Source organism: Pagrus major, chromosome 12 (genome assembly GCF_040436345.1).
Source record: "Pagrus major chromosome 12, Pma_NU_1.0".
NCBI lineage: Eukaryota > Metazoa > Chordata > Actinopteri > Spariformes > Sparidae > Pagrus > Pagrus major.
This window is the reverse complement of record NC_133226.1, coordinates 14,085,179-14,110,673: the sequence shown is the minus strand read 5'-3', so window position 1 is coordinate 14,110,673 and position 25,495 is coordinate 14,085,179. Positions and strand designations below refer to the sequence as shown.

The 25,495-nt window shown below is 38.8% G+C and overlaps 1 protein-coding gene across 2 annotated transcripts in view; it reads right to left on the bottom strand.

Moving 5' to 3' along the window:
- Nucleotides 1-25,222, bottom strand: part of LOC141005839 (tyrosine-protein kinase JAK2-like) — a 33,678-nt gene extending 8,456 nt beyond the window's left edge. The window contains exons 1-12 of one of the 2 annotated variants that reach the window (XM_073477882.1): nt 24,855-25,208; nt 23,867-23,965; nt 11,727-12,012; nt 7,817-7,940; nt 7,603-7,723; nt 6,711-6,856; nt 5,528-5,822; nt 5,228-5,347; nt 4,505-4,662; nt 4,283-4,394; nt 3,981-4,167; nt 2,098-2,222 (exon numbers count right to left, since the gene is read on the bottom strand). In XM_073477882.1, coding sequence (XP_073333983.1) covers nt 2,098-2,222; nt 3,981-4,167; nt 4,283-4,394; nt 4,505-4,662; nt 5,228-5,347; nt 5,528-5,822; nt 6,711-6,856; nt 7,603-7,723; nt 7,817-7,940; nt 11,727-12,012; nt 23,867-23,881 — 1,689 coding nt within the window. In that variant the 5' untranslated portion in view covers nt 23,882-23,965; nt 24,855-25,208. Of the gene's footprint in view, nt 1-2,097; nt 2,223-3,980; nt 4,168-4,282; nt 4,395-4,504; nt 4,663-5,227; nt 5,348-5,527; nt 5,823-6,710; nt 6,857-7,602; nt 7,724-7,816; nt 7,941-11,726; nt 12,013-23,866; nt 23,966-24,854 lie in introns of both variants that reach the window. The other variant, XM_073477883.1, reaches the window with a different exon arrangement.
- Nucleotides 25,223-25,495: the final 273 nt, after the last annotated feature.

Below are 25,495 nucleotides of genomic sequence, written 5' to 3'. Positions count from 1 at the left end.
CACGAGAGATTTATTGTAACTGTAAAAAGCCTGCTTTGTAAAGGAGTACATTCACTCCACTCCCTTGCATCAACAACAATTCCCTAAGCCTTTTCTGAAAACGTGTTATTCATTATTTAGTGCAGGCTAACATGTTTTTTGTCTAAAATAAAAGCAATGGGACAAATAAAAACCTCACATGGACACAAACAAGGGACTAACACTAGTCTTTAAAGCCCCACTCCAGTGTATTTTTAGTATTTTTATGTCCTTTCCTGACAATGTTGATGAGCCACATTGTTTGCCAAGTACTTTTGTGCTCAAAGTCACAAAATTGAAGCTGTTGCTAATATGGAATAATGACAGCAGGGGTTATAAAAGCAGCGTGGCTCCTTTAAGAAACAGGGCAGTGCGCAGTGTGTGAGTGGTCGAGAAGGAGAGATAGCAATGTTGACTGTGTTCAGAGGAGCGTGGTGTTAGCGACCAGAGCAGACGGGAAAGTTTAGCAGAGAAGTTGTCTAGTGGCAGTAAATGTACAGTACAGGTTACAGTTTGACCATGAATAAACTCTGCAGCTCCTCAAAACACAAGAAGAACTTCTGTTTGAGTGACAGCTATCACTATCCCTGCTAATATTTATGCTATTGCTAATCCATGCTTGGGATGTTGATCTTGCCAGAACAGCAGTGTGGTTGTGATGGTAATAACCACGTATGACTAGTAACCACACCCCCCATTCTCTGTTTGAGAAAGAACGTAAACCAGGAAGGAAGAAAACACTGACTGGAGGGGGGCTTTAAAAGTGGCTGCCAACCAGGCATCAGCTTCTGGTTGAAAATGTGACATAAGGGCACCCCAGTAGCTCAGCTGGTAGAGCGCGTGACCCATGTATAGAGGCTATGTCCTCACTGCAGCGGCCCAGGGTTCAAGTACAACCTGTAGCCCTTTGCTGCATGTCATCCCCCCTCTCTTTCATCCCATTTCCTGTCATCTCTCAAGCTGTCCTGTCAAAAAAGCCATGATAAGGCCAAAAAAATAAGATACATTTCAGACACAGGGGGAATACAGTGCTGCAGCACGACAATAATGTGTTTTTTGAACATTGAAGCATGTAAACCTATTCTAGTAGAAACCCAAAATAAAACTACGAACCTGAAAATGAGCGTCATATGTCTCCTTTAAGTGTTACTAACTAGCTGCTGTAACAGCAGCATTGTCCATAGAGCTATATCGATTAATCGATTATTTGTCAACTATTAAATGAAACGCCAAATATTATGATAATCCATACCGTTTGAATAATTTTCAAGAACAAGTTCCAGCTTCTTAAATGTGATATTTTCTGGTTTCTTGACTCCTCTATGACAGTTAACTTGATATCTTTGTGTTGTGGACAATACAAGGCATTTAAGGAAGTGATTGTTGAGTCTCATTCGCAGGTCGTCAAATGTTTTAGGTTGTTATTGTTGTTATTATCTTTCTTCAGAATCGTTTATCCCACCTTTAAGATCCAACAAAATACATTTAAAGTCAGGATGTCCAAAGCTCTTAAATAAGCTGAACACAAGTTAAAAACAGGAAGATTAAAAAACACTTGTTTAACCTGCTGCACGATTAGTGAGAAGACAATATTGCAATAGAGAAAACCCCCACAGCTCTCTGATTAGAGGAACGGCTTCTGTGGTTTTCCTGTGACAGACCTGCTATGCAAAACTTTTTGTGAGAACGTGGCTCAGTCACACATTGTCCCAGGCAACAACACACATGTCCACAGAGACTACTATTGACAGTCTGTGGATCAATTGAGGAAGTCATTTTGTTAGCTGTGTTGACCTCACTGAACCCCCAGGAGTCATCAGTATAGTGTTGCTTTATGGTTGTTTCACAATTACAAAGACAGTGGTCTCCCATGTAAATACAGTTCAAACCTTTCTCTTCAGGGCAAGAAATCGCATACAAGGACCTTTTTGATAATGTTGTCATTCACAAGAATCAATGCATCTAATCCTAAAGGCTAATTCAACCTACCAAGACTGAAGAAATTGCCTAGTTATGGATGTTTGTATGCCTTTTGTCAGGTGAGATGAGAAGCAGGAAGTCAAAAGAGGGTTATCTTACTATGACGAGGTCCTCTTTTCGGATCTTGTGGAAGACCATTTGGCTGATGTCGTGCTTGTGGAGAGAGGGAGACAGTGAAACTTCTGTCCCTTGATTATTTCTACACACCAGCAGGTTGGATTTATCTGAAAAAGGGGGGAAGGTGGAGAAGGATTAGGACCTATCAAACTAGAGTTTCTTTTTTTCCGATTTGTGACCCTGTTAAAAAGGCAATTGTAAAAAAATTGGTTTGCTTAATCATGAATATCAGCATGAATAAAAACCTTTGTGTTTTTTTGTCTTGCCCTTAAAGACAGGTAACTTTGCTCTGTAACAAGAGCTTTGCCAGTCTGAAACCTGTGGAATTGATTGCTGAATAATTAGTTGCCATTAGCAACTCTATCTAATCCCCACAGAGATATAATTGTCGAGTTGTGCAGTGAAAATTGTACGTTTGCCCATTTAAAGGATAATACTGAGTCCGCTACGGTACATTACACACATAGAATATAGTGAAGTGAAACACTTTTGTTAAAAATCAATACATTTCTATCAGCGACATTACTCACTACCCACTAATCCCACACATCTTTAAACGAAGTGTCTATAGGTCCTTAAAAAGCATCATAATGTTCTATTTTATAAATATTAGGCCTTAAAAGTCCGTCAATAGTCTTAAATTTGAATCTGTGAGGTCTTAATTGCCACATTTTATCTAATTTCACTAATCTTTTCATTTCTTGTTGCCAAAATGAGTCAAGATCTTTTGCCTGAATGTCACATGTCTGACATTCCTTTAAACCTACCACTGAACCATGTACTGTCTTTTTTACTTCTTACTTACAATAATCTGTTGGCAACATGTAGGCTAACCTAACTCTTTCTTATAACCATAATCCTACACAAAACCCTCTTCAAGGGACCAAATATACAAATAACATTTATACTGATCTGCAATGCTTAAATAAGAAAAAGATGATCTGTCCAAAAGTCTTAAATTTGGTTAAAAACAAATCATTTAATCGAAGTGTCTGATAACTGTAGACACCCTGTTAAAGCTGGCTTTACCTCAGCTGACATGGTGCCTCGTTGTTTATGTTTATGGGTGAACATGTGTTATGGAATGGAAAAAGCAGTTTTCCATTAGGCAATGAAAGCAAGATGCAGCTCTACAGCTGTAGTGTGTCAAAGATTAAAAGGTCCCATGTGCTGACCAATAATAACTGGATGGTCTATGCTGTGACTAAAACCAGCCTGTCAGTAAATATTCAGACGGTCAATGGCCACTTGACCCAAGGGTCTGTACTGTAGTTTTTGGCTTTAATACAACAGGAGTTTTAAAAAAATAGGCATCTGCTATAAATATTGGGGAAAGAAGATGAATTCATGAAAACAAAATAACAAGATAAGATAAGTTTCAAAGACCCTTGTGAGGGGCTCTAAACCAGGGGTAATTGGTTGCCTTGATATGGGATGTTGGGAGCATTCATTCACCTTTAAACTTTCTTATATTGCTTATTAATTGCTTTCAAAAGGCCAGCGTCATTCATATTTTGTGGTCAACAAATGATTTCTGAGCAACCAAAAAATGAATCTGCAGCTTGCATAATCTCTGCATTTTTTATAATTTGCACAGGGTATTGTTTCAAATGAACTTCAATAATCAATTCTGTTATTCTTTCATTGGTGCGTTTACAATTTGCCTATATATGCAGCCTTATGGAAAACTGCTCTATTTTTTCATTATGAAAGGAGTAACAATTAACAAAAGTTTACATCCAAAATAGGTCCAACAAGGTGAGTGCAATGTCTGCATTTTACTGTACATGTGTTATTTTACCTGTCTTAATATGCATGTGGCTGTACATATTCTTCTTGGTCCACGTTTGAATGTGATCGCTTACCTTTCAGTGTGGGTGGGCAGCACCTAGTCAGCTGGAATGTGTATCCATCAGTGCGGAGCGCCTCCTTCTGGTAGCAGTGCAGAAGTTCCCTGAGTGAGCCAAAGCTCCTCTTAGCACCACTCAGAATGTATTGTCCTGCCTCTGTCTTCACAATCTGACAGTGTTTATAGTCCACCATAGTTTCATACTGAAAACCAAAATACAAAAGATTAAAGTTAAGTTGTGCTGAATATGCTTATATTATGGTAAGACTACAAAGTAATAAAATGTGTGTGAGAGTTCTTCACATTGATGATGCTTACCCCCACAACAAAGGACATGAAGTATTTGTCGTAGTCCCTGGGGCTACAGCGCAGAATGTACAGGCCTTGGTGGTTACCATAGCGACGCAGTTTACCAATCGTAAACTCCATCCTGTGATCAAAGAGACAGAATGCATCTGTGTGTGTGTGTTTGTGAATGGTTCTGTGGTTGTGGGAGTACACATGTCACGTGTTATATCTGTGCACATGTGTGATACTCACGATACAGGGCCGTGGCAGTAGCTCTGAAGGCACTCCAGAAGTCTTGGTGGAGCCACCTCTTTACACAGGTAATGATGGGCGTCTGCAACCAGTCTGTAATAGCCATCAACTAACGAGACGAATGACAGAGCCTCTGAAAGCAAATGAAACTCCAGCTCCTTTGTGGCCAGACAGAAAGAAACAGAGTATGGAGAATTAGCAGCAAAGTAAGCAATGTATAGTATAAATAAGAGTAATATGATACCGTCAGCTACATTGTACACCAGAATATGGATAGACAGAGTATCTATTAGTCTTTGTGGGAAAATTTGTATTACAGCAGCTTAGAGCAAAAAAAGACAAAGATAAAAGAGGAGATGTAGACATTCAGAGCCTAAAATCAATTTATAAGCCATATTTAAGCCATATATTTAAGCATTGTTGATGTATCAATTGATTACACTTCAGAAAATAATAGGAAATATATAATATTGTTTATTTATTGTAACTAAGTTGATGATCAAAGCTGTCTTTCAAACACATGAAGAACAGATGTTTCCATTTTTTTAAATCCAGCTGCTGTAAAAAGCTATTTGAGCACTTACAAAAGAGATGCAGTCATTTAAGCACATTCCTGACACCAGCCAAGCTGATTAGAGCTGCAGTTGTGTATCAGCAATTTGGTGTACAGACAGTAGTGGATTAGATTAGATTAATGTAAAGTAAATAAAGTGTTTACTATACCAGGATCTGGTTGTCCTGTCTTGTGAGTGTAACTATGCGACTCTCCATAGAGCCTTCCTTATTGGCCTGTTTGATGCTGATGTCAATCACCTCTGGGAAGTCACAGTATGTCTGGAGCTCCTGGAGACAAAAAAAGAGGACAAAACAGTCTTTTACATTTGTATTAGATGAAGAAGCATGCACACACATGCATTTCTGTCGTTACTGGCAATTTTAACCAACTCCTGCAGCGCCATCTATTGGTAAACTGGTGTACAAATGCATTACCGCAGCAGCATGAACCCATCTCCCGCTCCTCACCTCCTCTGCTCCATCCTCCTCTTTCCCTTTTGACCACTGGATGCCCTTGTTGCCCATGACAACGATGGTATGCTCTCGTGCAGAGAGGTCGGTGACTTGGAAGCGCTCAGAGTAGAGGGAGGGAAGCAGCGTTTCCAGGCTCATCAGGTATTTGAGCTTGAGGTTACACACAGTGGCCTTGCACTCACTGAACTGCTGGATGAATTTCTTGAAGCGATAGCGGATCCTCTTCCGAGTCAAGACATTATATTCCTGGATGCGGCTTCGCACACACCTTGGCAGGAAGGCCTTGTAGCTGAAAGCGGGGAAAGTTTGGTTAGATTAAGATGGAGTTGACAATAACAAAAAGAAGAGGAAATGAATGATAATTAACAGGAAGGACAGAGCTGTGCATGATGTGTCCACCCCAGGAGAATCAGTCAACAATCATCACAAAATGCGATGTAAATGTAAAACAAAACCTTTCATTAACATTAACACTGTAAGTGTGGACACAGTGCATGATTATTTTAAAGATCACACAGAGATAATTAATTCAGCTGCATGAACACACATAATGAAACTATCTTGATGCTCACTGTGTCCTGAGGAGCCCGTCGCACTGCTCTGATTATTCATGAGCTGTAGTGCATGCACTGCCACACAACAACGAGCTATTTCACACTATTCAAATGAGTGTGCAGCATATGTACGAGACTAAAATCATATAGAATTTTGTTTATAAGAACATTGTTTTATGAGATACAGATGCCTTGTGGAGGCAACAAACTAAACAAAAAATTCATTGTCTGTGTCCGCAAGGTCTAATAAACTGAGAACTCTGCAAGCTTTAACATGTGTTAAGCTGATTTTGAAACATGCATTGTCTACGTCAACTTGCAGGACTCTTCACCCACATAGATAAACAAAATGGAGGCCGACTCATAAACAAGCAGAGTTTCAGTAGAGTTACTTGAGATAAAAAAAAACCTCATGGTACAGGTCTCCGGGGTGCTCTCAGCAGATCAGATTTAAAAGTAATGTGTTATTGGGTGCACCTAAATTAAGTGAGGGTGCACCAAATTGAAAAGTTAGGCGCACCAGTGCAACCACTGTAAAAAATTAGTCTGGAGTCCTGTGGTACCTTTAAATGTATTTTTTTAAAATCTTGTCTTGTCACCTTGTGTGAGCGAGTGCATTCTACCTGTTATCGTTGCAGATGCTCACAGGTGACTGACCGCTCTCTTTGGCGAGCCTCATCATGTCAAGCACCGCCATGCCCAGGCACTCCTCTTGGGCCTCGTGGTTCACTGGAATTTGAACCCAACCGTTCAGAAAGTCACTACGCCACTGAAGGAGGAGAAAAAACACAAGAAAAAAAAAGTCAAATTGAAGAGGTAGAAAGACTTAGAGAAAGGTCTGGAAGGGGGAGGAGGAGGGTAAACACATGCCAAAAGCAGAAGTAGTTTGATTCACAGGTCTGAACGTGGCTCTAAATGCACAGTATGCGAATAAATACTTGTTGTCAACCAACAGAAACAAGTCTGGATGAGTTTTTGGGATTTAGTTGCTACCGTTTTTGGCTGTCAGACTGAGGTGATCCAAGCCTTCAAATTTAGTAACACCTCTGATTTTAGATCTATCAACCAGATTTACACTAATCAGACTATTGTAGTTTATGTGTATTTAAAGCAGAAACTCGTTTTATTCAACATTACTTCAACAAACTCATCACTGGTTAAGTTGTTGGGATGAAGTCTCCACAACACAGGCATCTGTATGTAATAAACATTCTGACGATGTGATGTTGGAGATAACAACAAAGCTGAACAAAGCTGCATGTATCAGATTAACATAAACTTGTGGGAAAGCAAAGACAAAGCAGAGACTATTTACTGCACATGTACACGTGTACAGACACACACAAAGACACAGTGAAAAGAACCCAGTTCCCCTTGTTCCCCATTTTTCACACTTTTTGAAGACTCATACTACCCCACATCCTGGTTTCTCAACTTACACAAAGGGACAGCTGACAAGTCAGACAGACTGGCAGGGAGAACAAGCATATCTTCACACACCAAAAAAATACTAACCTGAAAAAACTGGTACGCCATGACACAATCATCCATCACTGGGCTTTCCATCCCCTTGGACGTACCATAGCGATGGGCATACAATGAACTGCCGCTGTTATGCCAGCCAGGAAAATAGTATCTGGACAGAAAAGGAGACCAGAGACAATCCAATAAGAGAAGGAATTCAAGCGTTTAACAACAGATTAAGGAAAAGAATATATATAATATCTACCTGATTCTGAACTGCAGGCTCTCACTGGCTGGCTGGTGCAGTTTAAAGATGTGATTAGGAGGGAACCATATCCGGTCACTTTCCCTCATCAAGCCAAACAAGCTGCAGTACACTGGAGCGATCCCTGAAGAGAAAGAAAACATGTCATCTTCACTATAGGTGGCTAAAACCAGCTGTGTGTTATGAATGAATGGAGCCAACTGGCATATTTTTGAGACAACTTATTAGAGCTTTAACAGCACACATCCTAACCCAAAAGAAAAACAACTGGACAATATTAAGACATACACAAAGTCATGCATGTACTGTATGTTTATGCACACAGAACTTATGTTGTGGCAGCATTATACACTGCAAGCTACTGTGCTGTGAAAATAACACATACTGTAGCAACCAACTAACTTCTCTCAGTAGTGTGTTTCAGTGGAGTCAGTTGTATTGGCACAATGAAAATAATGAGCAAGTCCCGGCTGCTTACAGTCGTAAGACAACATGAAAACTGAAATTCCCATTAAGGGAGAGGTTCACCCAAAAATGAAGATTCAGTCATTATCTACTCACCTCAATGCCGACAGGTGAAGTTTTGTAGTCCACAAAACATTTCTGGAGCTTCGCAGCAAAACAGAGTTGCAGAATTCTCTTAAACAACTGAAGTAGATGGGGACTTGTTTTAAAACAAACTGAAAAAATAAAATAAAATGGCTCCTTACAGCTCATCCGGTGTAACTGAAGTCTCCGGAAGCCCAAATTGATTTGAAAACTTGTTATTTAAACCCTTTTGAGGCTGAACTTTTCACTGTAGCAGCTAAGCTAAGCTAAAAGCATTAGCACATACCCCATCTGAAGTGGGTGCAGAGTTCGATCACGCATCGAGGGTGTAAATATTGTCCTTTAAAATCACTTTGGAATCTTGAGCTTCCAGAGACTTGGATTAAGCCAGATGAGATGCATGGAACTGTTTGTTTGTTGTTGTTGTTTTACATTTTAAAAACAAGTCCCCATATACTTCAATTGTTTAGGAGAATGCTGCAATGCTGTTTTGCTCTGAAGCTCCACAAATGTTTTGTGGACTACGAAAGGGTGCGTAGACATTTCCATTAATGGGTGAACCTATCCGTTAACGGCTTTTATGAGTTTGCCTGTTTGCCAGGAGTTTTGTTGAAAATGTCCAAGACAGATGATAATGAAAGAATGAGGATGCACAGAGGCTAACAATCTGTTACTACTTCTCCTGAGAAGTATATCCTACTCTGTGAACATTTAATTCAGGATTGCTTGAGGTCAGCACCAACAATAGTGAGTTGTTTTATAAACTGTGCCAAGTGGGTCACTAGCAGATAGAAATGTCACTATACAACAGGAAGCACTCACAAGCGTGAAGCAATTGTATGAGGATGCTTAAGAGGAAGTACGCTCAACCACAACAGGGGAAGTGAAGTCAGTGTACTAAGCAGGTTGATCTTTAATCATGTCCTACCTTGTATATTACTATTATTACTATATCAAATAATTCAATAAGCAATGCACTGCAGAGTAAATTAGTATACTTGTACACCTTAGCAGCTATGATCAATTGCACTACACTATTTTATTCAGGTTGGATGACAATGTCTGCCATGTGTGCTTTCTGAATAGTTGAATTTTTCCTCATTGTGCTGAAAACCTACAGTGTGAGAGCAGGAAACTAACTGCTGGAAAGGTGAACATGTTTGACTTCATCCTGGTGGCGATGTCACATCGCAACATATCCCCTTGCATGAGATATTCTCGTGTTGATGGTTCTTCTGCCCTTGCACTGCTTACTAATGCAGTATCCTAATATGAGTAAATACAGAGTAAAAATGACTATCACTAGATGGATAGAGCACATAAAAGTCCCTCACATTAATGTTTTTTACCGTAAGTACCATTAAACCATGAAAGGTAGACACGTAGTCTGAAAAAAAGACAAACAGGCGAACAAAGGAGCAAGGGGATATACAAAAAGTAGAAGATAAAAAGGAGAGAGAGAGTTTGTCTCTTATCAACCCAAGAGGGGATGGAGCAAGAGAGTGTGGTGGAGACAGATAGAGCTGACGTGGAGAGGAAAACAGCCACAACAGTCCACAACTTCCTGATTTTAGTTTGCTAGAAAGAGAAGGCAAACATTGTGCTCGTTTCCACAAAATAAACAATGGATCAGCTGCATTTGTTGAAACACCTCCAGGAAATTCTTGTAAGGAAATAAAATTAGATGAATCTTTCTCTTAGAAAAAACAATAACATGAAGAATAGAGAATCTGCACACACAACTATACAACTGTGTATGACTGCTGAAGGCACAAGCAGGATTTTTTTGTGCATGACACGTGCAAAAAAAAAACACCTGATACAGTATGATTAATTTCTTCAAACATATTTACATAATATCAGAATGGAACAGTGGCACTTCACTTCCAGTTTGTGGACTTGGAGTATATTTCAGATAATTTGGCAGCAATTGTGTTTTGCATTCATCTACTGTAGATGTGTATTTATGTTGCAAAGCAAAATACAGTTATTCGTTTTAAAGGAAAGCTAGTTTTTTTCATATTGCATTGCAATAGCCTGTTTAAAGTGATCATAAACCAAACAACTAATCAGTGCTGAAAATACTCTTTGCTAATAGATAAATGAGTGATGATAATACAGTACATGCTTTGAATTCCTTAGATATAACTATGCAGTGTTCTAAGCGGACCGGATGGCATGCAGAAGATGAAAAAAAAAAAGTTAAAAAAATGAATTCATCAACGGTGTCAATGCTCGCTGGCATACATTTTTCAAGTTTCTTCCAACATTTTTCTTCAACATTCTTCCAAAAGATATTCCCTCATTTGGTGTGGGTGAGGGATTTACATAGTCAAGCTATTCCCATGTGTGCTTTGGGATGGGAAGAGCACTTTTGGTATGTCTGTGTTTGTTTGACTGATATTTCAGCATAACAGTTGGTGACCGGCCAACTGCTGCTGCTCATCAAGTTTTTTGGCTAAAGATTCGGTCATGTTACACGTATGTCCTGGGAGTATTTGCTGTTTCCTATTGATTTCTGTTGAAGCCTGTATGAAGGACAAATTGAAGCATGCATTTCCTGTTTTGGAATCTCCATCCAGTTCTGGCAGACCTGCAGGAGTTTATGTCTTTTTTAAGCCCCTCCACCAGACAACAATGTGTTTTTCTTTTTGTTCCCACAATTAAATGATTGAGTTGCACTGTGCAGAATAATGTATGTGCAGAGTTTAAAAAAATGAAAAGCTGTTTTCATATTTATTGCTGAACATGTAATTTTTCTCTGTGGTCACTGAGAATCTGATTCTAAGAGGCAAAACTAGTTTGGAAGCCAGTCCTGGACCAGTATTCAGCATAGACAAGTGTGATGTGAAAACATGAAACTTCCAGTGCACATACACTGAGAATGGACTTAAAGTGAAGTAGGAGACATCTTGTGTCCCGCAGTTCAACTTGTGAAATTAAAAATATTTGCATTTTCATATATTTTGTAATATATAATCGACCGATGTACCTGGTTGACCAATAGAGACACTGCTACACTGTGTTTGGAAATGAGGAAGTTTTTGTTCGACCTTTTCATGCATTCTCAAACTAACAGACTACAAACTACAGTATATTACAGTCTCTGATGTGATTGCTCTGATAATGTTTACCCACATCAGAAGTGGTGCAAGTAGCAACATTTCTATTGTAAGCAGTTACATGTATAAGACTTAATGCTTTTCTGTCATTTCTTAGGCATATATTGATGTTTCAACTAGAAATTTTCGGCATTTACAGCACAAACAAAAGCAGAACTTCACAATGTTGCAGAATCAACCAGAAATGTAATGAAATGTGTGTGGGCAGACAATAGAACTGAAATCCTCCTGTGACTCACCACACGCTTTCGCTGCACTGATGCACAGTTCCTCTGCCACGTACTCCCCAGGTGGAAATGTGAGCATACTTTCTGGACCGTTGGGCCCATCCCCTCCTCCATCCTTCCCCTGGTAGTAAAGGTGGACAGTGAGGCAGGTGGCTTTTACGTCCTGCTTTGGGTCGAGTTCGGTGGGTGGGTCGGGGGCGGGTAGGAGGCCATTGTGATGGGCTGTCGGACTGGAGGTGGGTGGCTCCATGTCTGTCAGCAGAATACAGGCCATGTGCTGTTTGAAACAAACATCCACCTGTCAGGAGACAAGGAATAAGAAACTGTGTACCATTTTTTGGGCTTCAGTAGTAATCAACAGCAAATATTCAAAGCTTCGGTAGGGGGAAGAGGAGGTGCTGACTGAGCGCGTCTCGTGACGGACTTAGCCAGACATGTCTCTGTTCTCAGTTTCTTTTAATTAGTTTAATTGAAGCCATTAATCTTCAAGGATTCTGCTATCCAACAGTATTGTTGTTTCTTATGTCATTTGTTATTGAATAAAAAGACATTTTCCAAAAGGTTTGATGTGTTTTATGCATGTTTGTACTCCTGTGCGGTTTGGTAAAACAAGGTATAATAACAGTACAAGTGTGGGAATTTCTGAGATTTAAATGTGTTTACACATTAACAAGACAGTTATGTTCACACTACAAGCACTACAAATGCTAACATCAGCACGCTAAAAATGCAAAAGCTAACATGCTGATGTTGCGTACATATAATTTAATGTTCAACATCCTAGTTGATTGTGTTAGCATTCTAACATTCGCTAATTAGCACTAAATACAAAGTGCGACTGAAGATGTTGGGAATGATGGTCCAAGGGCAGCATGGAGGTGCAGTGGTTAGCACTGTCGCCTAACAGCAAAAAGGTTCTGGGTCTGAACCTGCCAGCCAGCTGCAGCCTTTCTGAGGTTAGCATGTTCTCCCTGTGTCCTTTGTGGTACCATGGCTGTAAACTCAACATTTTTTCAGAAAGGTGCTGGTAGCATCGCTGCCACTTTTTTTTCGGCAATCAATCATGTATTCGGTCGGTCAGGACTAGTCACCCGTTGCACTGGTAATCCAGAAAAATGGAGGAGAAGCTTGTTCTGGCTGTGTCGGCCTTTCCTGAATTTTATCTGAAGGAAACTCTCATAAAAGACAGAAAAGTCCATTTGTGGGAGCAGATTGTCCATTGATTGAATGTTGCTAGTGAGTGTTGACCCTATGCGTTGTAAGCTTGTTTAGTCATCCCTCTGTTACCATAGTGTTGCTATAGCAGCTACCAATCTCAGCGCACAAACACTCTAGCATGGGCCCGTATAGAGCAAAAGATTCCTCTACCCCCTTTTTAATCACACTAATCTATTTTGGCTTTTTCTCTTTTTTCTACTACTTGATCTTTTTTTCTGCAGCAACAGTCCATTTTCCAAAAAAGGAACCAAATGTCATTGATTATCCAAATAGGGTAATGCCATTATTGTTTACAATCTTGAAGATCTAATTTTGTCGTGATGCACTGCATAGTGAAGAAGTATACTGAAACAGACATTCTTCTGGTTTGTGGTACTGCACTGTTTTTGATTTTTGGTTCTCTTAAGAGGCATTACCGTGGTAAAAGCAGTAAGACATGTCACTTTCCCACCTTCAAACAAGCTCTGAGTGTAATGACTGAAATGGTTAGATACTGAAAAAGTTTTTAATTCATTATGTCTATTATTTTTTAGGTGGATATTGACTGATCCTAAATAATCAATAAAGTCCTAACTTCCTTGCATTCTTTCCTTTACATCATTGTCCTGTACAGTGGTGACAGTTCATAAAGTATATGGTAAAGCTACACCAATGACCTAAAGTATCAGGCCCAAACAGTGTAAAGCTCAAAGCATCTCACACTTGAGCTCTCTTCTGGTTAAGCACAACCAAACAAGGGTGGTATTGTCAACTGATAAGAGCCAAAAACCATATAGAGGAAGTGATACAGTGCAAAACAAACATGACGTAAACAAACTGCACAATCACTGGAAGATAAAGAACATGAAGCAAACAACAGTATACTGTACACAATACTAAACCAAATAACTAAAATCATTGCAGTACATGTTTAAGTCCTTTAGGCTTATATACATGTAGTTAAAGGGATATGCCGTGTAATGTAACCGGGGTGAAGGATCATTCCAACTGTCCCATAAGAGGCTCAGGAATAAACAGATAATCACAATAGGGAATCATATTGTAAGTGCAATTTGTTTGAGTATGTATTTCAACTACTGACCTCCAGTACATTAAGTATCCAAAGTTATTTTCTTTCCACAGTTAAAGAAGTCCAATGTTTAGAGCCAGTGTCGATTAGCATCATGTAGCGCAATAGTGTAACAAAAGCCAGGACAAACAAAACAAGCACTAGATCAACAGGGTTTCAACATTGGGCTTGTGTTAGTGTTGGTATATATCAGAGAAGATCAAAGTTGACAGTATTTATACGTTTTTCAAACAGAGGAGAGACTGCCAATTTTCATGGCTTTTTAGCAAATCGGATGATGTCATTAATTTATAGCCATTACATTGTGCAATCAGTATTCACTTCATATGAAACCTGAGGGGAAAAAACTCATCTATTCCCAGTTTCAGCTGCAGTGGGGCTGACGGACACCTGATGGTATCTTCAGCATAGTGCTGAGTTGGAAAAGAAATTTCATATCTACAGAGTAAATAGCACTGGGCCGATTATCGATCATTGAGGGATACCATTTTCCACTCCTCTCCTCCACTGGTTGGTATCTTTTTTTCAAATCATTTTTTTGGCCTTTCTATGGCTTTATTGATAGGACAGCTTCAGACATGACAGGAAACGGGATGGGGGGGTGGGGGGTGGGGGGTGGGGGTGCAAAGCGCCCCAGGCCAGACTCGAACAAAGCCTCTGTACATGGGACGCCCGCTCTACCAACTGAGCTAATGGGCACCCCAACTGGTTGGTATCTTTATCTGAAAATAAGACTGGAATACTTTGGTTACAACCCCGATTCCCAAAAGAAAGCTAAAACACAAAACAGAATGGAATGTGATCATTTGCTAATCCTTCTTAAAATATAAAGTGGGATCCAAAAGTCTGAGCCCACAATGAAAATCTTTCATATTGTCACATAAACCTGGAAAAAATCGTAAAGTTTGAGGATTCAGAAAGTAAATGAAAAAGTCAGAAGTCAAGTTGTTATTCTCGGTAAAGTGGGGCTTACTCTGTGTCAAATCATGGCTAGACTCTGAGGGGGCAGTACATGTTAAATCTAAAAAGCTTTTCAGAAACTCGATCACTTGCATGCAAAGACCTACCATCAGAAGATCAATACATCAACATTAGTTCGCTGAGAGACAGAAAAAGTACTTCATCAAGTCAGAAGAAGACTGTCTTGCATGGGTCTTAGAGAATACATTCTCAGGAGGGGAAACAAGGCCAAACACTTGAGGTGGGCTAAGGAATACCAGAATTTTACAGTGGATGACTGGAAAAAAAAGTCCTATTTATTGAAGAAAACATACGCTTAGTCAGAATTTGATGTCAGCAACACATGGGAAAGTTGTGAAATGCTCCAAAAACACCTGTTTCGAACTTTTTATAGGTAAAAAGGTTAATCGGTAAGAAGTGATAGTATCATGACTGAGTATGAAAGAAGCATCCTCGAAAGGCTCAGTTGTTCATAAGCAGGGATGGGGCAAGGTTCACCACTTTGTGAAACATGATTGTGTAAGAGACATTATTACATGTGCTTGGGAACAGTTCGTAAAACCTTTGTCGGCTAATACAGATGGTTAACAAATGACTGCACTCTGTTTTTATGTATAACTTATGTTACACAGTGTCCCAAATTTTTGTTATACATCGCCAGTTGTCGCCATGTTCTCATAGTTTGCTGCTGACAGCAGTTGTACACTGACTGACCCTGAGCAAGTCAAACAAAAGTAGAACAAGGGCTTTGCATCAAATAGGATTGTCTGTCTGTAGTCACCCACCTCCACTACATACAGTACTGCTCTAACGTTATGATGGCTAGCCAACTTAATTTTACTTGAGGATAAATATAAATTCATAAAATATTCTAGCTTGAAAAATGTGCATTTGTGTGTTGCAATGAAATGTCTGCTGCATTTCATGATGAATTACAAATATTTACTGCAATACCAACTTTGGCTTGCAAATTGTATGCAAATTTTAACTGTTGCAGCTCAGTTTGCCAGGGTGCCTTACTATATGTAGAACGCAGCACAGAAGCTGGTGCAAAGTAAAAGTAGCCTACCTGGTGCCCTCAGTTGTACAAGTTGTTAACAGAAGCACTTAGGCTTACCTCGGGCACACTTGCACCGAGCCAAGGGTGTAGTTAAAACTTAAATAGTTAGGGCATATCAGAGTAAAAATCACAAACAGGTAAACAGTGTTTTTTTTTAACAAAAGTTTCTTGTAGCTGCTTTAAAACACAAAAAAGTGTCAGTTTAAATTAATACAAATCAAAAGAAAAAAAGCAATAAAACAGATAACATCACCTGTAAGCAAATCTACCCTAAGTGGGTTTTAAGAAGTGATAAATATAGAGGTAAGAGAAAGGTGGAAGAGGAACTACAGCTTTAGGAATTCAGGAGGAGATGTGACAACCAAATATTTGTCTAACTAAAGTTCATATCCACAGTTGAATTGCAAGCTTTAAACCCGGAGGACTGGCTTCCAGTAACATTTTAGACTACTAAAAACTTTTAAGTTAAAAGTTAGAAATGCTTGTTCCTACGTTCGACATTTAAGGACTAATTGCCGATACATTACATAGTCTATGTATATTATTTATTGTGTAAGTGACTTCAGTGAGACTTGCTGAATAATTAAACTCTTTATATAGCACTTTACACACAACAGAGTTCATTTTAAGTGCTTTACAGCAGACAAAGGAAAACGAAAACAAAAGAAGAAAACAAATGCAAGAGGAGAGGAATCTGAGTTTATGGACAAATAAAGCTTAAACACGAGGATGACTCAGGCTGGTACCTGTGTGGAGCTGTGATTTGTGATTTGGGCTATAGAAATAGATCAAAAATAACTTGACTTAAAGCTCTTTCAATATTGAAGACAGGAATGTTGAAGGGAAAAGATGACTCAAGTAAGGAAGCAATGATGACTCAAACACATCCTCATTATTTATTAACAAAGTCAAACCTGTATATTGTTGTTCCCCAACATGTGTTTCCTCATCACATCATATATATATATTTTGTGGACTACAGTCTTCCCCCGACTTTCCATCTACATGGGGGTGAGTAGATAATGACTGAATTTTAACTTTTTGTTGAACTGATCCTGTAAAATCCTTGAATACATCCTGTACTGAGGTGATTATATTTCTGTTTTGACCATAAAAGGTTAAAGCTAATATTTTTATTTAATCATATCGGGTAGCTACAAAATAAGCAAATAATAATGCAAAGTAGTGTGGTTTACAAGCCCTCGGCAGGTGAGGCAGAACACAATAAATTCTACACAGTTGCAAACCTTTGATATACTGTTTTTGATTTACTGTTTAAGCACACAGGAAAACACTCCCCTCAAACTTTTTTGTAAGTGTGTTTACACACCCAAAACGTTTATCAAGTAGCAGACAGGCAAAGAGTAAGAGCAGTTCCTCGCTGTGTCTTATCTGGGCCTTGGTGCTAGTTGAGGTCAGAGCTATCAGCTAGGACACATTTTGCCCTTAATGGGTGTTCTGCTCCAATGCTGGCTCCTGACATCATCTCTTTATTCTGGCTCTTGACATTTTGCACTTAACCACCGATAATGTTAACGGCAGCCCCTAAACCGACTTAGAAAAACAGGAATCTGAAATTATTGGCTGTATTGTTGGCCTACGAAAGCAGCTTGGGACTACATTATCTTATTTAAGGATCTACCAGCTGATCGAAGCCAAGGCAACAACTTTCCCAACCAGAAATCAGAGCTCATCAACAGACTATACCTTGCAGATGGGTCTTTCATTCAACAGTGACATATTCTTCATATGCATTTTCCACAGGAGAAATTTGGGCATTTCACATTATGAGAAGAAATTAAATGAATTATGGCTTTATAGAACAGGAATTTAGGAACATACATGCTTTTTATAGTATGAGTATGAGTATAAGTACAAATATCTGCTGTGATAAAGGCCTGTCAAAACCAGAATTTTGGCAAAATAATATCATATATGAGCATTCTACTAAAAAGCTTGTAGTTCAGGCTAAATGGCTGTAACTCACAGACTCCACACTGTACTCATTGTCTACTGAGTTTTCCTGAGTACCAGCTGCTGAAAGTCTTGGGATTTATGACAACAGACAGAGCACTATCTATCACTTTTAAGATTTGGCTTTAGATTACTTGAGACGCTAAGTATCAAAATACCAATGGAGGCACTTCAAACTAGGAAAAAAAATGTTTCTTTGCCAATTTCCACTGAAACCTCAGGAAAGAACTTGAGATATTGCAGCTGCGCTCCCCTAAAAAAAACCTGAGAATCATGGACAAACTATATCCTAATTACAACAACATACCCACTAAAACTTAATCTAATACCTGAATACCTGTAGACTGAGCCTGACCAATACTGAATTTCTGGGGCCAATGCCGATACCGATATTAGGGAGTAAATATATTCTGATAAGAATATATTGGCCCATATTCTTAGTATTTAGATTAACACACGTTTTTCAATGATCCCTCAAATGTGTTCATCAAATACTTGTGACAAAGATACATACGTGATTGAAGCAGGACATTTCACGGTTAAACAATAAACATTATTGTGCACTGAAACAATAACAACAACGAAACAAGTTTGTTTGCCATGGAAAGCATCACTTTTCTATGAGGCTTCAGAAAACTAAATTTGAGAGAAGTGGATAAAGTATAATTCCCCGAAAATGCCCCTCATTTGTTTACATTTTCTTTCAACTTATCTATTATTATTAGTCATTATTTTTACTAACCCTTTCTTATATCTAAAATGTAAAAACACCCCATGTTATGTGTTTGTATTACAAACAATTACAATTACAATGTGACAAGCGGTAAAAAGGGATCCCTCTGTAGTGGTATGTACTGTATGTACGTAAAGATGGCTGTCTATGCTGTTGCTACAGAGTGCCGCAGGAAAAAGTCCTAAAACTCGGAAATCAGCTGTCATTTTTGCAATTCCAGTTCCCTCGTCTCAAAGTCAATGGGTTTTTGAATGGGGATTTGGTCTGGGGTTAACACAAGTTTAAGAAATGTTCACGTTTTGTTCTTTGACGTAAAATAACTCAGTAAATACCTGGCGTTTTAATTAAAAAGCATTTATGAGACTAGAGAGGGTGTCTGGGACATTAAACGTCATTAAACACCAGACTCATCTACTCACTAGTCCATCTTTGCAGGCGGACATTAGTTACAAACCGTTCAAAACCTTAACTTTACATCTTGTAGAATGATCAGTTTATAGTGAAGTGTGTATAGTATAGTGTTGGAAGCTTAGTGGTAGTGACAATTAAGTCATGTGACCGCGATGTAGGTCGCTAGTAGTTGTGCCAAAACTTTCTCCCCTGGAGGGCCAAAACTGGAACTTAACAGCAGGGTCCGAGCCAAACGCAAACACCTGTAGCATTTTTAACATGAAAAATGAATTAGGGCTCCTACATATTTAAAGAGCATTTGTTCTTACAAAAATAAAACAGAGTTAACAGACATTTATATCATAATTATTTTGGTCCATATGTAAGAATTTGCCACCTGTCGAATTTATAATTGGAACAAATAAGGAGCAGCATTTCACCAGATTTTGCGCTAAATGCTGCTTACAGTAGCTACCATTAGCCAGTTCACTCAGGTAGCACTGGAGTTAGTGGTCCGTACTATGAGCTTGGAGCACCAGGTAACTGTAGGTGCTTACACCACTCGTACTTCAGTAGATACCTCTTCAACATGGTACTTCACATTTGGTTGATAAAATTTCCAACGCAAATTCTTACATATTACACCTTTAAATATATACATTTTTCTCTAGAAATATCTGGTGTGCCGATTTGAACCATATGGCGGACCAACTTTGGCCCACGGTCCCACTTTGGACAAAAATATGTCATCCCTATAGCACTCCATTGAGTGATTCTAAATGAAGAAATGATTGGGTGTTTTTGTGTTGTATGTGTTTGCTAATTAAAGAACAATAAAGTACCTTGAAAATCTTTGAAAAAAAAGGTTTCATATCAGCAAAAATTGGACAATATACTGTACAAGCTCTAGTTTGCACTGTATAACACCACCAGTCATAGTCTAAAGAGGTTTTCCTGTTACTAATCTTGCTCATCTAATACTAGAAACTCAACAATAATTTCATACCTGCCATTGTATTCATATTCTGACTAGTGACCACGCCCCCAGCTATAAATGTAAACTGTACCGCCTGTTGTGAATCTCTCAGAGGGTTAGGCAGGAAAAACCCCTTTTATCTTTTGAAAACATATCTCTGCCTCTCTTAATATTATTTCTCATATGCCAAAGAAGGAAACAATGACAAAAGGCCGGAAGGCTAGAAAAGTTTGCCAAAACAGTTGGTTTAACTGTGGGATGTAATCTTTAGTCACTGAGCAAACAGTACAATAACAGAGACTTGTGTCTAAAGTTCATATTTTCCTTGGCATTACTGCTCACCCACCTCCCATACACTGACACAGCACTGAAGTTGTCTCAGTGGGTTCACACTTCCCCAAAACTGACTACAAAAAGTAGCCGGGCAGTGAAAACAACAAAATACTATCGTAATAGCACTTTTTTGGGGTGTTACTTCCTATTGCAGAAGTGTGGCCAGTAGCCACCTATTAGTTACAACTGTGTAAAAGGAATTACAGGCAGCTTTATCAACACTTAACATGTGTATCCTGATAGCCAAGCTTATATCCTGAGGGCTCACTACTGGAGGACTGAAAAAAAAAGCATTGTAGGTAGGGACCTCTGTCACTCCTCTGCCATCCCTTAACATTCAGAAAAAGAAAGTCCTTTTTCACATTATGTCATCAACAAAATGTACTGAACAGACTCATGTAATGAAAGTGAAATGGGGAACACACAGGTGTTTCCCTTCCCTGCTGCATGGGTGAATGTATTGTCTGGCTCTTTTTTGTGTTTAAAAACTATTAAAAAGACAGCGTTATGGAAAAGGTTGTTTTAAAAGGGATCCTTAACTAATATATATTGATCTCTTTGAAATTAAAATCTCTTCTTCAAGAGTGGCTTTGCAATAGGCATCATAAACATTGTCACAACACAAACATACATGCATCTGTCACTCACTACGAATGACTGAACACAAATATCCAGCTGAAGTGCAATACAAGACCAGGGGGGAAAAAACTACTTTTATGATGCATAAAAATAAAAAAATAAAAAAATGTGTCTTTCAGTGGAGATGTTAAAGTAATTATATTGACAAAGAGTACTATTTTTGTGATACCTCCAATTGGTTCAACAACCACAAATGACAGTGAAAGTAATGCAGATCATCAACAGTGTAAAAGCTTAAATTAGAGCTGCAACGATTAGTTAAATCATCAATTAGTCAATCAATTGAAAAGTTGCCAACCATTTGGCTAATTATTTCAGTCATTTTTCAAGCAGAAATGTAGAACATTTGCTGGTTTTAGCCTCTTAAATGCATCTTATGAAAGTATATAAAGAGTCTTATCGATGACGAGCATTCATCACATTTTTGACATTTTATAGACTACATGATTGATTGATAAATCATGAAAATAATAGTCTCAAGTAAGCGACTAAATGAGAATGTGTGTGAATTAAGACTTGGGTAAACACAGGGCAATTTCACATTTCTTTTTACCCTAAACCACACCACAGTGGGGGATGCAAGTCTCTCTGTGATCGATTAATCTTAATATTGTGCTGAACATTATTTTGACAAAAAAGTGACATAGAAAAACAAGTAACTGCTGCTTTGATGTTGCTGATTGTTCCATTCTGAACTAGCAAACTCTTTTTTCTCCATTACAGCTGCTGACAGTGCTGTTCTTTGCATGTGACCTGGATAAAACCTGCAGAATGTTACACATGATCCCTGATGCAAAAATAATGTACTTTCCCCATACATGTCACCGATTATGTTCTTCCAGTAAAGACCTTTAACAAAATATGCTAAATAGGCTGCAAGTGCTTTGACGAGTAGCCTAATGAATCAACACTGCCTACATACTATTAAAACTATTATGTAAAAAAAAAATCTGGGTCATATGTACTTTCTTTTTCAAACATTAAAACAACATTTACACAACTCTATACCATTTACAGCATGTCTTACCCTAAAAAGATATCATGCTAAGTATTGTCTTGTTGTGACAAAAGTTGAGTTAATACTGTATCTACTTCCTCAGTGCAGTCATCCCCTTCACAAAGTGTACACTCACTTCAAGAATCCATATTAGTATTGTTGGTTGGGGCTGACTAAAACATGGCAAACAGCCCTTCTTCCCTTCTCAAAACCAGATAACCGAGCCAACATTATGAAGCCTGAACAGAAAAATAACTTGACGGCTTTGAAGAGACTTGACTTGAGTGGCTTGTGAATAATAAGCCTGTTTATACCTGGCATTAACCTGTGACTTGGGTGATCTGAGCACAAGTGGACATCTCGAAATACCAGTGTAAACGATCACCAACACGTATTGTGATCCAGTCACAGGTCATAATGGCTGTTACAATAACAGGACGCCAACATGAGTCCGGTGCCAATTTTTTACACGTACGCAACTGACCTCCTCAGTATAATAGCCACTACCACATGCAAAGTGGATTTTACACCGTCTGGTTTACATTTGGCAATATTTTGCAAGTTATGTGTTTTGGCTTTCTTACCTGCATTGCAGCAGATGTTTGTGAACCCACGGTCTGTTTCAACTCAATGCACCATTTAACTAATAACTTCAGTATCCCCCATTTCCTTGGTAGTTGAGTGACAGGAAATTAAAAAGAAATACCAGCAAATTCTAAATCATTCAAGCCTTATTTTAAATTCAGCATTAAATGCAAAACATTAAGTGGTTTCTTTCCTTACCACGGCATCGCTGTACCAGTCTGTCTGTATTATTTGGTGCTTCCTTGTCAACATTTCAAAGCTGTTTGAACACACTGTTTCAACTGATTTCACCATTTACACTAGATTTACATAAGAAGCCAACATTTTATTATATATACAGTGAACAGTAATAGGCTACTTATTTGTCACTGGCAGAGAAAATCCCCAGACTCCCTTAAAACAGACTCTTCTCTTACTCGAAATTTTATCAACTTTGTGACACCGTCTATGACAAATTCTTTCTTTGTGTAAAAAACATTGTCAGCCAGTGATGTAGCTATGTATATATTTATATGCATAGAGCAGAGAAGTGAGATTCTAATGTAAATGTCCACTTGTGTTTGGATCACCCAAGATGCATGTTAATGCCAGGTATAAACAGGCTCAACCATACCTACACATGAAGGCTGTATAATGTTCAGTTTTTGTTTAAACTGCTTTAGAAAAATGTTGATAATGGACAAGGAAATCACCTTGTCTGCACCTTTTTAACAAGCTCTAACAACAGCAATATAATTCAACAGCACCATCCAAAATCCCCACAAAGAATCAACACATCTACAAAACTGATTTAAGACTAAATGAAGTTGATATATAGTATTGGCCACCATCGGCTTATCACAGAAATATCTGTATCACCATACATGTAACAAGAAATTGCAGTACACACATGCTATAGATATGTTTGAGGTATGTTTGAGGTAGAAACAGCGTCTCTGTGAGGTTTGTCCTGCAGAAAGACCTGTCAAATTCATCCTGCTAGTCACTTTTCTTTAATTACCAAATTCGAAACATCCTTATCAAAAATGATTGTTTAAAGTGACTACGAGGAAAGTGTTTATGAAACAGTCTTGTGATCCCCCTGATGATTATAAATAACCTGTAACAGTAAACGAGACCATCAGCGAAAAGACTGTTATATTTATATAGTTATTCTTAATGCCCGTGCTCAGATCCGATCACATATATCACATATAAAATCACATATTAATACACTACCTCATCGCGATCCATCCTGCAGTCTCTCTGTCACTCGCTTCCAAAACAACTGCACGCCCAGAAAATTCCAATATCAATATGGCTCCCCATAAAGGTGCACTGTGTAGTTTTGATCAGAAGAGAAAGATCTTCATTGACTAAAAGAAACTTAATAAACAAACTCTCTTCTTTGTTATGACTGAATAAACTGAATATACAAACTGACTGTAAAGGATGACAACATGTCATACTGCTTTACTTTGTTTATGGTGGCGGACCCTGCCACCTTTCTAGCGCCAAACAGTGTTCTGGGGACCTTATTTTCCTCTGAGAACAGCTTGTTTATTTAGTCATGGAAAAAATAAATATTTCTGAGTTGGTATTATTACCTCATTAATATTGTAAATATTGAAGTTCTGAGTTTGAATTCTGAGTTTAAGCTTGGTCACTTTTCGTTATACCAAATTCAAGGGATCCTTATCAAAAAAGGAGTGTTGAATAAATATTGGCTGACACACTGGTTTTAAACTATCAAATATAAATTTAGGTATCAGCCTCAAAGATCCAGCTCTTGTCATAACCCCTTAAACAAAAACTAATCATTACAACCCTTATTAAGGTAGGATTTACTGCATGGCTGTTTTATTACAATAACATTAGCTTCAGATAGCTGTACCTCTACTGATAATGAACTAAAAACAGAGTATAAATAAACCTGTAGTGAAACATCACACCTGTCGATGGAGCAGATGAATATTTCACATCTGTCAGGATCAATTCCAACTTATTAAATCTCTGGTTTGTGACTTTTGTTCAAAACATTTATTGAAGTGATAATCATAAAAACACAAGCTCCCTTCCTTTGACTTCTGATGCGAAATCTATCACAGATCACTTAGCAGCAGATGAATAGTTGTGCTTGCTAAGCTAACTGGAACTGGTGTTGTGAGTTAGTGTACATGAACGCGTCCACACACACTCTCACACACACGCTCTTAGTCACACTTACTGGCTGTGGCTGGTGTTTTCTGTTGCCCTCTGTCTGCTTGGCCTCTCCTGAATCAACACAGGTCTGTCTGTAGTCCACACAGTTAACTTGAACGGGCTCACGATGTTAGCTAGCTGACCTGACGGCTGGCGTTAGCTGTTAAACTAAAGTACCTCTGCGTCGTTATTTTCCCCGCCAGCTGCCATTCCGTCGTCCTCACATCATTTCCTCAACTGTTTTCATCTCTCCACTCGGTAACTCTCACCGAACTCACCATTCTTTGCCTGACATGACGCTTGTGTTTTATTAGAGAGCGCAAACTATCAGCCTGTCTCCCCCTTCTCGACTGTCTCCTCCTAAAAGCAGATGACAGTGCGCTGAGCGATGATGATGAAGGTGGTGGTGGTGGTGGTGGTGAGGGCGGAGCAGGATGCCTCCGTCTGTTTCTGACCCACTGACTCACTGACTGAGGGCTGCCTTCTTCTTCCGTGTTTCTCAAGAAACACTGCCTTTGTACTGACTCCGTTTTAGTTCCCAGGGCTAATGAAGAAAGGCAAGACCCGGAATACTGGTACTTAGTTACATTATAGTATGAGCCAGAAATGGAATGTAACTAAGTACATTTATTTACTCAAGTACTGTGCTTGAGTACAATTTTTAAG